Source organism: Portunus trituberculatus, chromosome 47 (genome assembly GCF_017591435.1).
Source record: "Portunus trituberculatus isolate SZX2019 chromosome 47, ASM1759143v1, whole genome shotgun sequence".
Taxonomy (NCBI): domain Eukaryota; kingdom Metazoa; phylum Arthropoda; class Malacostraca; order Decapoda; family Portunidae; genus Portunus; species Portunus trituberculatus.
In genome coordinates, this window is record NC_059301.1 from 4,437,420 (window position 1) to 4,455,139 (window position 17,720).

General features: G+C 36.3%; 2 protein-coding genes across 8 annotated transcripts in view; one reads left to right on the top strand and one right to left on the bottom strand.

The window, feature by feature from the left end:
* Positions 1–9,875, bottom strand: part of LOC123520501 (dolichyl-diphosphooligosaccharide--protein glycosyltransferase subunit 2-like) — a 37,199-nt gene extending 27,324 nt beyond the window's left edge. For both annotated transcript variants that reach the window (XM_045282804.1, XM_045282803.1), the window contains exons 1-7: positions 9,750–9,875; positions 4,403–4,590; positions 3,281–3,403; positions 2,981–3,129; positions 2,482–2,621; positions 1,743–1,914; positions 148–217 (exon numbers count right to left, since the gene is read on the bottom strand). In XM_045282804.1, coding sequence (XP_045138739.1) covers positions 148–217; positions 1,743–1,914; positions 2,482–2,621; positions 2,981–3,129; positions 3,281–3,403; positions 4,403–4,590; positions 9,750–9,759 — 852 coding nt within the window. In that variant the 5' untranslated portion in view covers positions 9,760–9,875. The remainder of the gene's footprint in view (positions 1–147; positions 218–1,742; positions 1,915–2,481; positions 2,622–2,980; positions 3,130–3,280; positions 3,404–4,402; positions 4,591–9,749) is intronic.
* Positions 9,876–11,544: 1,669 nt separating this feature from the next.
* LOC123520506 overlaps positions 11,545–17,720 on the top strand; it is a 6,402-nt gene continuing 226 nt past the window's right edge. The window contains exons 1-9 of one of the 6 annotated variants that reach the window (XM_045282811.1): positions 11,565–11,830; positions 15,832–15,946; positions 16,049–16,180; positions 16,336–16,407; positions 16,530–16,598; positions 16,708–16,803; positions 17,022–17,078; positions 17,221–17,413; positions 17,638–17,699. In XM_045282811.1, the coding sequence (XP_045138746.1) occupies positions 11,804–11,830; positions 15,832–15,946; positions 16,049–16,180; positions 16,336–16,407; positions 16,530–16,598; positions 16,708–16,803; positions 17,022–17,078; positions 17,221–17,348 (696 nt within the window). In that variant the 5' untranslated portion in view covers positions 11,565–11,803 and the 3' untranslated portion in view covers positions 17,349–17,413; positions 17,638–17,699. Of the gene's footprint in view, positions 11,831–15,831; positions 15,947–16,048; positions 16,181–16,335; positions 16,408–16,529; positions 16,599–16,707; positions 16,804–17,021; positions 17,079–17,220; positions 17,414–17,541; positions 17,601–17,637; positions 17,700–17,720 lie in introns of those variants that run through there. The other 5 variants (XM_045282812.1, XM_045282815.1, XM_045282813.1 and 2 more) reach the window with 5 other exon arrangements.

Genomic DNA, 17,720 nt, shown 5'->3' on the forward strand with positions numbered 1-17,720 from the left:
TAAAAATACAAAATTAATTTCACAAGTTTATCTTCCCCTGCACAAAATGTTGAATGATTCCAATTAAATACTACAGATATATAAAAAATAAATATGTATAACTAAAAAACCTATCAGTTATCAGCTATAACAGAAATCCTCACTAACCTGCACTTGAGGTGCTTCAGCACTGACAGCAACATTGCTGGCAAGGGTGATGGCCACTGGTACATGGAATCTGTGCACAGGTAGATATATTCATATCTTAGTTATGATTACCTAAATATAATCATCATCATTCTGCTAAGTGACATTTTCTTCATTTACCTTTAAATTAGAGATGTACCGATGCATCGGTATCGGTATCGGTGGTATCAGCCCATTTTTTTGGGTATCGGTATCGGCTTATTTTATGCTGATACTTTCGATACCTAAAAGGAATTTACTACTTAGTGATATATTCGATATAAGATATTGATGATACCAAATTAATATAATACGGCGTATTAAGTTTCCGTGGTGATTACCGTATGTCATAGAATACTGTTTTCTGTGGTAATAAGCCACAACCTCTAAATTGGATGTGTATGAAACGCGTATAGGCTGAACTCCGGTATCCTGTCACACGGTCGGTCATGAGTCACCACGCATTCTCACTGTCTCTCAGTCAGACGCTGCTCCTCCACCCACACAAAAACAAAAGTTCACACAGGTGAAAAGCTTATGTTTTTTAACTATAATCTAAGAATGTCAAACTTCAGATATTGAGAATCCAACAAAATGATTTGTGTATATATATATATATATATATATATATATATATATATATATATATATATATATATATATATATATATATATATATATAGTTAGGCATTTTGCATTATTGTAAATAACAGCATATTCTTATTTGATTTATAATTAACAGTGCTAGTGCTAGCCTTTTCCAAGATATCATACTGGAATAGGTGGAAGCTTGAATTATATATGTATATTAATTTTAATGCAAGTTTAATTTTTGAGTTACTTGTGTTAACCTAAGGATGTAAAAATTCCATAACTAAGAAAGTAACGATTCTGTTTTGTAATCATGTGCATTGTGTATAATTTCTTGCATATTAATTATTTAAGATCATAGCAATACACTAGAAATTTTGAATAAACTAAACTTTATTCTATTTAATTGAAAAGATTAGGTGAAAGCTCATTTTTCTGAATTGGTCTATTAATGTCTAATGAATTAATATCAAAGGATGTCAGATTTAATTAAAGAGAAACATACACAACAAAATGAGTTTCTTTTGCTAATATTTTGTGTCTGTTTTACAATTTTAAAAATATTTTTGATCACCAAAATATCATCAATAAAATTAATAATGAAAATGCACAAGACCAAATGGTTGCTAAAGGAGTAAGAAGTAAGAATTCAAAATAACTGACAAGAATCACAAGACTGAGAAGATATTCATTCCAATTACTGAGTAATTTACCTTTGCAAATGACTTCAAAAAGCTTCTAGAATTGCTCCTATTTCACAAACGTTCTCAGAATGACTTACAGCATCCCCCAAAACAAAGCCTCCCATCTGATAACACTCGCCGTCCACCAACTCATCCTGGTGTCCAGTGCAGTAATCACTACGAGTATAAGTAGTAGTATCGGTATCGGTGGTATCGGTATCGGCCCAATTAGGTGGTATCGGAATCGGCCAAAATTTTGGTATCGGTACATCTCTACTTTAAATGAAACAATGTAATACTTACTTGTTATTTGTAAACATGGATACAGCTTCCAGAAGATAGTAGACACCTTTAGACATTTGAACTGACTTCCTTGACATAAGGTAATTGGCAAATTTAACAGCTTGATCAGGCTTTATTGGAGGAGCCTTGTTGGAGGCTTCAGCCAGCTTATAGGCACCACTTAGGACAAGAGCTGCAAAAAAGGAATTTTATGTAAGATAATAGAGAAGGAAAATATCTTATAATTAACCACAGTTTAACCAATACCATTCTAAGGGCTCTATATATGTGTTTGTACATTATCAATCTCATTCACTTTAAAGAAGATCATCTGGCTGCAAGATCTCCAGCAGTCCCATAGCACAAACCTAAATCACAAAAATTCTTCTGGACTATGAGTGTTTCACTTCAGGTTTTCTTTCATCAATTACTCTATCAACTGAATTTAGATGAGAAGCATGCTATCCAATCACTCATAACCATCCCCACAAGAAACTTAAGTGATGGTCTTATTTTTTTTCTCATTCACAGGTGAACTCTGAAACTGCCTGTCTCTTTCCACTTAGGAAGTATTTCAAGAAAGGATTATCAAGATACTTCTGGAAATAAACTGACCAACCTATTTGGACCTGTTCCTTACTCACCTACTTTCAGAAGCTTTTTTTTTTCTCCCTTGTACCATTAACCAGCCTTATTAAAAAAATAATAATAATAATATTAATAACAGTGGATGAGTTGTAGTGGCCTACCCATGGCTTACCTGTTATGGACAGTCCTCCTTCAAACTGAAGCATACGGCCATCCACTTCATCAGCCTGCACCACTGCATCCTCAATGCGCTCAAAGATGCTGCCCACTTCCCCCCTAAGCTGGGCTCCTACATGGAAGGCATACCCAAGACTGAAAAGAAAACATTCTTCTAATTTTTCATTTAAGGCAATATTTTTAAAATTCTTGAAAACTTTATTCCTTTCTCAGACTACAATTTGCTTTAGCTGCAACAACTCCCATGACACACCCACAAGCAATTAAAATTTATCATCTATTAAAATTATTCATCAGTTACATCCATCTCGGTATCTCTTCAACCATCACCTACACTACATCTTGTCCCCCTAAATGTTGTGGTGTATATAGAGGACCGTTGATCTATATTTATATATTTATAACATCAAGATAAGATCATAACACTGTGAAAATACAATCCATACCACTCCACTAAAACCTATCTTTAAATTGTCACATCATTTAATCCATACCTGAGAACACTGTCATCCTTCTTCAGAGCCATTTGCGTTGCACGCAGGACTTTGGCGGCATCCAAGTCTACCCCCAAGTTAGAGGCAGCAGTGACAGCATGAAACAGCTCCTGTGATGATGCTCCTTCCCGGATAGCCTCACTCACAGCCTGAAGAAAAATCTTTTCATGGTATTGTATACAAAAATATACCCTCTATCAAATTTTGATACTAACAATCTCAGTGTACTATCCTACAGGTGCTAAACACAGCCTTCAACATGACAAGCAATTCATTCAATGAACTCCAATAAGCACTGACCTGCACTGATGATGCTGATGCCTCAATGGGGCAGCCAAGGGCCTTGCCTGCTGAGGAGGCAAGAAAGAGGGTCTCCACTGTGACCCCATCACTCACAGAACTCTTCACAAAATTACAAACTCCCTGAAAGAATTGAAAACCATAATACTCCAAACTGTGTTGTCTAATCCTTTATATATCAGAGCAAAGATAATCTGCTGCAACACAAATAAAAACAAGACCAAACATCCCCCAATGAGTTAACTTAAAGTACATTATACCAAGTTAATGTAACATCATGTAATACAGCATTTAGCATAAACACACACACACACACACACACACACACACACACACACACACACTAAAAAGGCTACAAGAAAATTGGAAAGGATACAAATCATTGCTACAAAGATCATGCTGGAATTAAAGGACCTCACATATGAAGAACAACTGAAGGAAATGAGACTGCCAACTTTACAAGACAGAAGAGAACACGGGGACCTAATAACAATGTATAAGATAGTAAATGATATTGAAAAGATAGACAAAGAAGACCTGGTGCTGTTGATGGAAGATGGAAGGACAAGAGGAAATGAAAAGATCAGGACGAGGCAGTGTGTGAAGGATATTGGAAAATACAGAGTTTTTCACACACACACACACACACACACACACACACACACTCAATACTACATACTCATATCTAATTGGCTGCTCCCCCAACACACATCCCCTGCCTCTTTACCCTTCCAGCAGAGCAGCTGACTGATACACTCACAATGTTCTTGCCCCTTCACTTGAAAGTATCAAAGTGGAAAACACAATTATTCATTTAAACCACCAATAAGGCACCACATGCACTTTACCTCCAGTGGTCACACAGGTCACATTAGGTGTCTATGCAAGTAAGGAAAGTTGTTTCCACAGTTTTCTAGAAATTTGATATCATTACAAAAATCAGACAAAGACAAGGCTAACCATACCACTGTCAAAAAATATTCAATACAAACAAACAGAAGTGACAAGAGCAGTACAAGTGCACCTTTCAGCTGCTCTGCTGAAGAGGAAGGGAAGCAAGGGGTGTGGCTTTTAGCTCAAATTTGCCTGTAGTAAGTAGTAGAGTACTACACCATTGTTTACCTGAACATTTGGGATTGGTTGACCCAGGTGTTTGTAGCCAGCAGAAGCATAGAGAACCTGCGCTAAATCTGAGAGGGACCAAGCAGGCTCCAGAACCAGTTTTAGCCGTTCCTTGTCCCCAGGAGTTAAGTAGGTGGATGGGGACAAGGCAGAGCTCACCCCCAACAGGGCTAGGATCACTAGTGCCCCTGAAACACAAAACATTATCTTAACTTGTTAGATGTAGTGTGTAATGTTTGCATGTATCTGGCCTAGCTAACTCAGTCAATTTTCATTTTCAGACAACCAACAATTTTCTTATGTTTCTTCTGCTTTTCTGGTGAGATGTAGTGAACTGATTGATGTTCTACATTATTTCCATTACAAATGGCAAGTTTTAAAGTTATGACTTTTCAATTTCTGCCTACCTTTCATCCCCAATGATCTTGGGGACCTGTAAGGAATTGGGATTTTTGGGTGGGGAGCATTAAATCTAGTAATGTGCATTGCAGAAGAGGTTGGAAATCACCAAAATCACATTAAAAATCTTGAAATACATATATTACATCTTTGATGCCAGCAGCAACTGCAGCTGCCACAAGCATTGTTGTGTTATCGGTGAGCAGTGTTGCCAACAATTCATTACACTTCTGGGTATATCCACTAAATTTAGCAAACCCTTACTAAGCAAACCAAATATTATAACCATCTGGCTGGGGAGCTGAGCCCCACCCCCTGGACACTAGCAAAGGTCACTTATCAAACCCAACATTAAAAAGAGCCAGAAAAGTAGCCAATTGATGGCAATGCTATTTGCCAATAACACAGCAATGGTCACAGCAGCTGCAATTATCAAAGGTGTAATTCATGTATTTCCAGAGATTTTTTATGCTACTTTATTGATTCCCAACCCCTTCCACAACATGCATTACTCAATTAAGTGTTCCCCACCCAAAAACCCTGATTTACAACAGGTCCACCAGTTCAGGGGGTGTTGTGAACTCACCATCAAAGCTAGCTATGAACTCACTGAACTCCCTTTGTGTCTCACAATCAACGGGGCAGTCACAGCCTGCCCTCTAAAGACAACTCTCCCCCGTTTACACAAAACTATATGCATTTACCACACACACCACACAAAACTAAAAAATGGCAACTCCTACATCAGCCTCAGAGTCCCCTTCTGGGGAGGGGACCAGAAATGTTCCCAGGTCGGACTGCTATATCAGTGTTGACCCAAATGTCTTGACACCTCCCTCAACTTTTCTTCATTAACTTCTGCAACATTCAGTCTTAGATCTAATTCTCAATCTGTAGAACACCACCTCTCCTCTACTAAACCTCATCTTTTCCTCACTGAAACATAGGTGTCTGAGGCAACTGACAGTAACCCATTTTCTATTCCCTCCTATTTTCTCTATCCTCATTTTCTTTCCAAAGCTGCATCTATGTACGCAATGACGTAACTTGCTCTTGTGCCCACGCTCTTGAATCTTCCGAGTTTTCCACCTAACTTCTGATCTTTCTAAAATTTCTGATTGGAGAAGAAAAAACTTAGTGTTCAATGCCTCAAAAACTCAATTCCTCCATGTATCAACTCAACACAACCTTCCAGACAACTATCCCCTCTTCTTCAATGACACTCAACTGTCTCCCTCTTCTACACTGAATATCCTCAGCCTATCCTTAACTCATAATCTAAACTGGAAACTTCACATCTCATCTCTTGCTAAAACAGCTTCTATGAAGTTAGGCGTTCTGAGGCGTTTCCGCTAGTTTTCCTCGCCTCCCCCAACTGCTAACTCTGTACAAGGGCCTTATCCACCTTTGCATGGCATACTCTTCATATGTTTGGGGTGATTCCACTCACACATCTTAATTAGATAGGGTGGAATCAAAGGCTTTTTGTCTCATTAATTCCCCTCCTCTAACTGACTGTCTTCAGCCTCTTTCTCACTGCCAAAATGTTGCATCTCTTGCTATCTTGACTTAATGCAAGAGGGAGATTTCAAGACATTTGTCCCTATCCTTTGGCTCATTCTATCAGCTCTGTAAGGAGGCTGGCAACTGAATGGGCTTTTTTATTATCATTTTTGCCCTTGGCCAGTCCTCCTCTCTTTCATAAAAGGAAAAATCATTGGAGATGAGAGGTATTCATAAGTTGAAAAAAAATCAACTTCAAAACTATCCATTTATGACAAATTATGTAGAATATCAATCAATTCACTAAATGTTTCACCAGAAAAACATAAGCCACATGAGATAATCGTTGGTTTTTGGTGAATTTATAAGTAGGTATAAACTATTTGCTGACAGTTTTGCCTCTGTTTTTGAGAACAAAAACTTGTATCCTGCTCCTCACCAACATAGCGATTCCCAAATAGCACATATTGACATATAACAGGAAGACATTCGTCAGAAACTCTCTCTACTAGACCCTAACTCCAGTATGGGCCCGGATGGTATTCACCCTCAACTGTTAAAGTCTTGGCCAAATCTAACTTTTCCACTCTTCTTATTTTTAAGAAGTCAATGTCAACAGGCATACTTCCTAGGAAGTGGAAAGTATCTCAAATTACCCCTATTTTCAAAAAAGGCTCCCGCCATCAGGCGTTAAACTATAGACCAATAAGCCTAACATCAGTGTGTTGCAAGACTCTTGAACGCATAGTGGTTGACGGTCTTACAGAATATCTTAATAGTAATGGCATTTTATCTACAGACCAGTTTGGCTTCAGGAGTGGGAGATCAACTGAGGACCAACTACTGCTTACTTATCACATCATGGCTAGACAGTGGATATACAGTAGACTTAATTTTGCTTGATTTTTCTAAAGCATTTGATGTTGTCAACCACACTATTCTCCTACAAATACTTTCCTGTCTTGGCATCTCTGGTGTCCTCCTACAGTGGATCAAAGACTTCCTCACTCAGCGAACAATGTCTGTTTCTGTTACAGGCGTCCCAAGCAGTCACAGGTTAATCCCCAGTGGAGTACCCTAGGGTTCAGTTCTCGGTCCTTTACTTTTTATTATCTATGTAAACCACTTACCATCTTACATAAAGAGTGATTGCAAAATAATTGCTGACGATCTAAAGATTTATCTGCCCATTCGTAACTTGCCGCACACCCACACAGTTGTTGACATATCTAACTGCCAACGTGATATCAACTCTATAATATATAGAATATCAAACTCCTGGGGGCTTTCTTTAAATGTAGATAAGTGTGTCACACTGAGATTCAACAGAGGCACTTTTCCAGAGCAAGCCCATATAACACCTACTCACTCAATAGTACAGATATACAAAAGGTTAATGCCCACAAGGATCTTGGTGTACTGGTTGACACTTCTCTACGCTTCCACATGCACATAAAAACTACAGTTAACAAGGCTGCAGGTCTGGCAGCAAAATTTACTAAAAGCAACTATTTGTAGATCACAGAATTTTATGCTAAATCTGTTTATTACACATGTAAGACCACTACTAGAATACTGTTCGTGCCTATGGAACACATGTTATCTTGGAGACCTAAAGATGCTAGAAAGTGTTCAGAGGTCGTGGACTCGACACATAGACAGAATGACTGGACTGTCCTACAAAGACCGTTTGTTAGCTCTTGACCTCTACTCTGTACGTGGACGCCTTACTCGTGCTGACATAATAAAGTACTGGAAGATCTTCCACTCTGAGTGTTCTATCTCTCCCGAAGATTTATTCATCACAACACCACATGCACATACTCATGGACACCGTTTTAAATTAGCTCACCAGTACAGTTCAGTGGATCTTAGATCTCGATTTTTTCCCATTCCTGTGTGTCCGTTTATGGAATTCTTTGCCTGACCATGTTGTTGCTCTGAACTCGCTGCCATCCTTCAAATCAGCCCTTCACAGTCATTTAGGCGACATTCTGTACGACTTTGTGGAGTAATATGCATACACACATGTGCTGCTGTTTGCTGCACAATAATATATCCTGCATTTCTGAACAGTTTCAATGGGTACACATTCCAGTCCACTCACAGTTTGTTACAATCATCCAGTAATCTACATCTAAAGTTGACAGGTGTACCCATTTTCCTAGCTACCTTTTTCCTACTCTTCATTGTATTTTTCTGGTTTGGAAGCTAAGCGTGGCTAACCAGGTGAATAAACCAGGTGAGTATTCTGGTATTATTACAGTTTCAACTAATACACCACACAACTATACACATTCTCACAGTCTAGATCACACTTCTCCAAGCATTTTTAACCCCATTTTACCCTATTGAAAATTAATAATAACTTCAGGACAATTTAGGTTAGGTTAGGTTTGGTTTCCCCACCCTAAAATTAATAACTTCAGAACAAAATTTAGGTAAGGTTAGATTTGGTTTCCCCACCCTAAAACCCTGCTTTCCCAGGAGGTCCCCAAGCTTGTTAGACATAGGGGAAAAAATATAAGATAGGGTATATTGATTGAAACTGCAAATTTACCATTATTCCTAACTTCTTTGTTGTTTCCTATCTAATAGTTGACAGTTTCAAATAAGAAGTTAGGGTTAAACATACAATCAGTGTAAGATGAGCACCTGTTCTCAGCACCTGAATCACTTGTCACAAACAAGTACCAAATACAATGCATCTAACCTCAACAAACTTATAAAATAATAAATATACAAAATACATAGTAATTTTCTTCAATGCTAGTAAAACAGTAATAAAACCTGAACACAATAAATTTATGATCCAGTTAGAGTAATGAAGGGACTGTTGTGCCAAGAACCTTTGTGGACTGGAAAGCTGTTTCCACCTTCACGAAAATGTACACACAAAGATGCAGTGATAAGTCAAGGAAAATACAGCAGCAGTGTAGATGATAGATGGGCTGACCAATCTTCCCAATGCATGCATCAGAGTTAAGGAATTCTCGCAATGAGTACATCCATGTGGTGTCTGGGCGAGTGACAGGAGCGCCGGATGTCTGTCACGCCGCCTCGCCTCTCACCACCACACAGCTTCTGTTACTCGCTATCATACATAAAGACTAAGCCTATTGGGTTTGATTATGATTAACTACAGTCATAAAGTAGTAATATCATCACCGCAATCCTGACATTTTCAATAAAAGCAGCAGATCCCACGAGCCGCCGCCACGGACCAATGGGAGCGCCGCTGCGTGTCGCGACCCGCCAATCAGCGCGCCGCTGCCCGGCCTCCGCATAAACAAACCTTAAAATATCGCATCCCCTGACTTATAATTCCTCAATACAACCCCGCTGTGAGGCACCAATGTGTTCACTGCCTCTAGGCTTCGTCAGAACAATTTATCTCCTAATTTAGTGTGTATGCCGTGCAACAACAAGCAGAGTGAAGGCTTACCTCTCCTCATGGCCGTGGTCGGTGCAAGTGTCAACAGACTGGCTAGCTAGGGACTTCCTAGATAAAGCAACTGACCATGCTCTCTAAAACAAATATCTAACTTTAAAGCAAAAGTAACTTGACGTATATATATATATATATATATATATATATATATATATATATATATATATATATATATATATATATATATATATATACCAATGAAAACACCAAGCAAACCCAGCAAACACACTACGTAATTTTCACGTGACGTAATGGTGAAAATAAGGTGAATTTTTTATTTCACGTAAGGGCCACGTAGTATCCACGTCACGAATTCCATCCACCTAACAAAGTTTAAGGCATGTCTTGTGTTTTCAATGTTAATATTTTGTTTTCCCGTGATGTATGACCTAACTAAATATACTGTAATGAAATAAGGTGAATTTTTTTTTCACGTAAGAGCCACGTAGTATCCACGTTGCGAAGGCCATCCACCTAAAACAGTTTAATGCACTTTTTGTGCTTTGAATGTTAATACTTTGTTTTCTCGTGATGTATGACCTAACTAAATGTACTGTAATGAAATAAAAAAAATTTGAGGTCGTTGAACGTAACGATCATGTTTCCATAACGTTACGTTTCACCATCGACTTGCGCTTTGAAAGGTAACAATGAAGGATATGAAGGATGAGATCATCAAAGGAAGTCATCCTCCTAACAAAACTATAAGGTGTTTCTTGTTTTAGGTATATTGTTAAAATACTTTGTGCAATATAATTATGATGATACAGGATCTTAATAAATATGCTGTAATAAGAAAGATCTTATGGGGTTGTGGAACGTTTATATAACGTTGCATTTCAACATTGACTTAAGCATGTGATCTCTCTCTCTCTCTCTCTCTCTCTCTCTCTCTCTCTCTCTCTCTCTCTATATATATATATATATATATATATATATATATATATATATATATATATATATATATATATATATATATATATATATATATATATATATATATATATATATATATATATATATATATATATATATATATATATATATATATATATATATATATATATATATATATATATATATATATATATATATATATATATATATATATATATATATATATATATATATATATATATATATATATATATATATATATATATATATATATATATATATATATATATATATATATATATATATATATATATATATATATATATATATATATATATATATATATATATATATATATATATATATATATATATATATATATATATATATATATATATATATATATATATATATATATATATATATATATATATATATATATATATATATATATATATATATATATATATATATATATATATATATATATATATATATATATATATATATATATATATATATATATATATATATATATATATATATATATATATATATATATATATATATATATATATATATATATATATATATATATATATATATATATATATATATATATATATATATATATATATATATATATATATATATATATATATATATATATATATATATATATATATATATATATATATATATATATATATATATATATATATATATATATATATTGATATTTATATATGAAGAACCTGTCATGCGTATTATTACTATTATTATTATTATTATTATTATTATTATTATTATTATTATTATTATTCTCCTTTCTGTTATAATGGCTTCCTCCCTCTATATAGGAAGGAAGGACGAAGCAGCGTCGGAGGTGTTTACGCTAAAATTTGCTGCCTCGGCACTCTTCCCGCCAGCCAGCCGGGGATTAAATTTCAGCTGACGCAGCATGCACAGAACCCCGTATATAAGATCTTCCACGTTAAATACAATTCCGGAAAACAAATCAGTGTAATTTAAAACGTGATAAACACTAAGAATAACAGTAATATATATAAATATGACGAAATAAACATTAATAGTTTGTAAAGTGTTCGATCAGCGGCAACTCTCCCGCACGTTCCTCCGCCGCCTGCTGCATGTGCTTACCCGCCACGGATAATGTGGTGAGTTTTTATCTTTTTTACGTCATTTACACCTTTCCCCCACCTTTGTTACACCTACACACATGACATTAAGTGCTCAGGGATTAGGTAGAGCGGCAGATCATCCCTGTAAATTGTGTTGAAGGTGAAATGTGATGAAAAATGTAGTGGCGAGGGACAGCGTGGGTTAACAATGCACGCCGTGTATCACAATTTTTACACTTTCCATGTCATTATTCACCATTCTAACTTAGTCTGGAGTGTCCAAGGCTTAAGTAGACGTGCAAGTTACATATAAGAGGTGAAATTAACGTGCGTAGGATATATTTTAACGCAAGCCCCATATTCTAGTACATGATTGGTACCTGTTTGTCTGTCCTTGCGCAAACTTATACCATGGCTGATGAGGTAATCTAACGTAGTTTTGGTGGTGTAGTAGTGGTTTTGTATGTGTGATTTACAGGAGTGTTAAACCTTTTTAACTTAGATTACTTATATAATGGTACTTTACGTTGCCTGGTTGTAATCTGACGTAATTTTGGTGGTATAATTGGTTTTCATGCGTGATTTAGAGGAGTGTAATACTTTTTAAAGCGTTCTCTGGAGCTGCAGAATACAATTTCCACCATAATTAACTACATATCCCAAGGGTGTGAATGCCATAATGATTTTTTAAGTGCGTGCATGTTTTGTAAGCATTTAAGTGTGTAGAGGCGTCACGTACGTGGTCTGGCTAGCTGTTATCTAACATAATTTTGGTGTAATCACATGTGGTTTTATGTGTGATTTAGTGTTACACATTTTCACTTAGTTTACTTATATTCTGGTGTTTTAAGTGCGCGGTTGGAATTATATAAGTGTATAGCTGTCACGTAGTCTGTGTGTGGCCTGGTAACATCGCGGCTGAGGTGTAATTATGTAATTTTTATATATTGGAGGTTTTTAGGCCTGACAGACAGTAAGTAGCTTTATCTATAATAAGAGGATGGCATTATAAAGTAAGAATCCAGGAACTTGTAAGTCTTTTTTTTCCACTGACAGAATGACAAAGACAACAGCTTCAAACAGTGGGATCCCTGCAATGAACATTAGTGTATCATTTGATGGCACATACGTCATTCTACGCATCAGCTGTTCTCTGGAGCTGCAGAATACAATTTCCACCATAATTAACTACATATCCCAAGGGTGTGAATGCCATAATCCTTGGTGTAGCTGTACTTGCCCTTGCTTCTGTACCTGCCTGCCATTCTGGTTTCAAGTAAACGAGTTTTTTTAAGGTAATGTTTTGTATTTAAGCACTATGACACACACACACACACACACACACACACACACACACACACACACACACACACACACACACACACACATGCATGGGCATTACAATTAAAGTAGTTAACATGTAGACTAACATCTATAATTTTTTTACTTACTTTGCCTTCAGTTAACCCAGTGTTATCCCAATGAACACCAATGATGTTCAAAGATACTTCAATGACACCCCAATGAATTTTATCGATATCCAAAAGATTCTTCGGCCACTAGCTGACCCTAAATCTGTACAGCAATCAATGCGTCTTCCGTCATTAATGTTTTTTAAGTCATAAAAGATATTTGTTTTATCTCACCCAACTTTTTTTCAGTGTAACTAATATCTGTAGTATGAAACTAGTGCATTTCTTTGATTTCCAGGTTTTAAATGGATCGAAAGGAAAAACGAAAGCAATATCAGAGAAGTTGGATAGCTAGAAAAAGATTTGCAAAAAAAATTGCAACATGTTCAACAAAAGACCGTAGCAGTGACAGTAACGATTCTGTTGATTTATGTGCAGATATAATTCACTCTTCAGAAAATGCGAAGGACTTGTCTGTGGAAGATGTAGCACCACATAGTACAGAAAGTAGTGAGGATGGTGATGAAACATGGTGTTTGATTGAAGAAAATCCTTTTATTCATCTGATTCATTGTCATCAGATGAAGGAAGAAATATTTCAAGTGACCTAATATCTTGGATAAATAAACACCAAATAAAACACAATGCTGCTGATGATTTGCTAAAGCTATTAAGATCAAATGGCCATAATTCTCTACCCTTATCTGCTCGCACCTTATTGAAAACTGAAAGAAATGTGAAGATTGAAGACAAATCTGGAATGAGCTACATTTATTTGGGACTCAAAGAATCATTACTAAAAAATTTTGAAAAATATCCTCGACAAACAAAACAAAATACACAAAATCTGGAAGTGTCCCTCAATATTGATGGCCTTCCACTATTTAAAAGCTCAAACACATGCATGTGGCCAGTGCTGTGTGCTATCATGATTCAGCCAGTAACTGTCTTTCCTGTCGCTTTAACGTGTGGATCGTCAAAGCCATGCAATTTAGATTTCTTGAATGACACGATCAGAGAGCTGAATGACATACTGCAGCATGGCATTCAGTATGAGGAGTTTAAAATACATGTAACACTGAAAAGCATCGTTTGTGATGCCCCTGCAAGAGCAATGGTTAAAGCCACTAAACAATATTCAGGTTACTATGGATGCGATAAGTGTACACAAAAAGGAGTTTGGTATGGAAGGCTTACCTATCAGGAAATTGATAATATTGTCTTGCGCACTAATGAGTCATTTAGAGACCAGATTCAAGAAGAGCACCATTGTGGGGTTTCCCCTTTTACAGCTCTTCCTGTGGATCTAATAAAATCATTTCCAATAGATTACATGCATCAAGCCTGCCTTGGTGTGATGAGGCGCTTACTCCTGATATGGATAAAAGGAAAAAAAGAAACTAGGATTACGCAGAGGCATGTTGAAGAAATCAACAAGAAACTCTTAGAAATGCAACAGTTTGTCCCCAGCAACTTTGCACGAAAACCTAGAAGCCTTCTGAAATTGACAGATGGAAGGCAACCGAATTCAGACAGTTTTTGTTGTATACTGGCAAACTTGTTCTTAAAGGCAGCCTAAGAGGTGACCTTTATGCTCATTTTATGACTCTTTCTGTTGCTCTGTGCATTCTTGTGTCACCAAGACTTATTCAGATGCATAAGGGCTATGCTCACCAACTACTGGTGTATTTTGTTAAACGAGGTCGGGAACTCTATGGCAATGAGTTCTTAGTGTACAATGTCCATAGCATGCTTCACCTTGCAGAAGATGCTGGTTGGTTTGGAAGCTTGGATGTCTGTGCAGCATTTCCATTTGAGAACTATCTGTATAAACTGAAGAAAATGGTTAGATCAGGAAAAAATGCTTTATCACAAGTTGTAAAAAGAATTCATGAACTGGAGAATGACCCAGGTGAAATGAAACCTGCAAAGTTTAAGAAAATCATCTGCACTAACAAACCTGACAATACATATATTTTGGATGATTCATCTTGTTGTGAAGCAGTGGCCTTATCACACCAAAGAGATGATGAAGGAAACCAGAAAATACTGTGCAGAGTGTACAACAGAACAGAATCAGCATTTAATGACCCATGTGATTCCAAGATTATTGGAGTTTATCAGATAAATACAGCAAAAAGTTATATGAAATTTATTAAAAAAAGCGACCTAAAAACAAAGGCAATTATGGTACATAGTAGAAGTGGAAGACACACAAAAATCCTAGCAATACTGCATGAATTCTGAAAACTATCAGGTGAGGAAACTTTTAAGTAGAAAAGTTTGAATGTTAAATGGTTACAGTGTAGAATTTGCTGCCTGTGATCATGGAAATGTATCATTAATTTTAAATATATTTTAACAGATGTCATTTGTAGTTGTGGAGTTTCTGGATGAAAAGGCAGTTGAAGTTGTTCCCAAGTCATGGATAATGCATAAAGAAAAGTGAGTTTCCCTTTAAAGATGTTGATGGTGCATGCTAACGGGTTTAAGGAGTAACAGACAGATGATCTTGCTCGTTATACAAATACTCTCTGACAGTTAAGATATAAGTACTTGAAATATAAATCTTGGTTTTGTATATGCATCGTTGATATTAACAGTGTGCTAATCTTTTAATTTCAGGGTCTGTTTTGTTACTGGCCTCCAAGGGCAGGTGCTGCAGCCAAGGTGAAAAAGGAAGAAATCCCAGATAAAGAAAAATGGAATTCATACGAGATAAGGATTTTTTCATCTGCAGGTATGACAGGTGTAAATTATTATTAACATCTGAATAATTTTATGCTTGTAATGCCATGTATGAAAATTTAAACTACATACGTAAATTTTTTTTGCGCCACAGAAACCTACAGCAAGGCCCAGGAACTGTCCAGGAGAGCAGAGGTTACGTCAAATGTTGAAACAGAACCTGAAGGTCCAAAAAGCAGAGTTACCAAAAAGCCTGCTAGATATGACTTCTCAGATGAAGCTGATGGTAAGATTTTTCTTATACGTTATTATATTCTTTGGTTTGTAATAGCTTATGCTGGCAATTGAACAGAATGGTTTGTTCATATATGTGTCCTTAATTAATTCATTATGACAACAAGACAAACTCAAAATGACTAGTATGCTCGTAAACTTATACAGATGAAGGCGATAATCCTGAGTTCTCCCACACTCCATCTGTAGCTGTTCTGCCACAATCTCCTCACCTAAATGGTAAGCATGTTTTTTTTTTCTATATTGCACGAAACTTTTGCCAGTATGTGTGCGAATATGTTCACAATTCCATGAGTTAAGAACCACAACATACAGTGAATTTGTACCCAATTACCTTTCAGTTGGACTTTCCAAAACAAGCTCGCATCATACCAAAAACTCAGTTGTTCATGAAAGATTTTCCTCCCCAGGTATGTATGACAACAAAGCTTGTATTTACAAATTTCTGTCTTTGGGGAAACTTTCACCATAGTAGTTATATAAGTTCCACTATTATTTTTATTACCATTTTCCCTACAGAATGGTCTGATGCATCCTTCAAAACCAGATCCTCATCACGGTCCTCAGAAATAATACATGTTAACGCACAAGATTTGAAAAAAAAATACACATCAGGTAATTTTAATTTGTATGATATGTAAACGAAATCCATATCCTTATGATTATACAAAGTGATTTATTTTCATTCACCTCATCTCAGGGTAGACCTAAACTGCAATGCTGATATATGAAATTAACAGAAACACACACACACACACACACACACACACACACACACACACACACACACACACACACACACAAGGTGCTTATACACATTAAATTTCTGACAGCTTCATCAGACCGAGGTGCAACAGAACTTGTACCTGTTTCACAGACAGAGTTTGCAGGTAGAGCATGCCTTCATTGTTTACGTATTAAGTGTATTTAAAAATTAAAACTTGCATTTTTTTTCATAGTCTGCCAGTGACAGTAACAATCAACCTTCTAGAAATATTACTTTGTGACTGAAAATCTTTCTTCCTGATGCAGAGTTCAAGAGCGCTGTAATGGCAAACTTCAAGACAATCCAGGAAAACCAGCGGCTGATGTTAAGCTGCCTACAGTCTTCTTCCAGTGGGCTAGGGATGATGTGGAGGATGTACTGCCAGCTCCAGTAAGCAGCTTGGAGGAACTGGATGACCTAAACTCTAAATTGGCTGATCAATCTTTCAAAAGGAATTTGGTAAAATAAAAATGTATAAATTTGAATATGAGAAAGTTTCATGATATTTTGAATATTGATATAAGATTATTTTTGTCTTGAAGAATCATATCTTCTTGTATTTATGGTCCTACTATTATTTGTTGCAGACACTGTATTTGTCATCTTTTGGAGGGCACAGCCTTGGCGATGCTGTCCGGAGGATTTTAAAAGCTTGGAACTAATTCCGTGTGGTCGTTTTACAGCCTCAAAGGAAAGAAAGGGAAGCTACCATTTAGTGATCTTCCCATCTGCAAAGTTATCATCAGTAAGTGTGCAGAATTGCTTG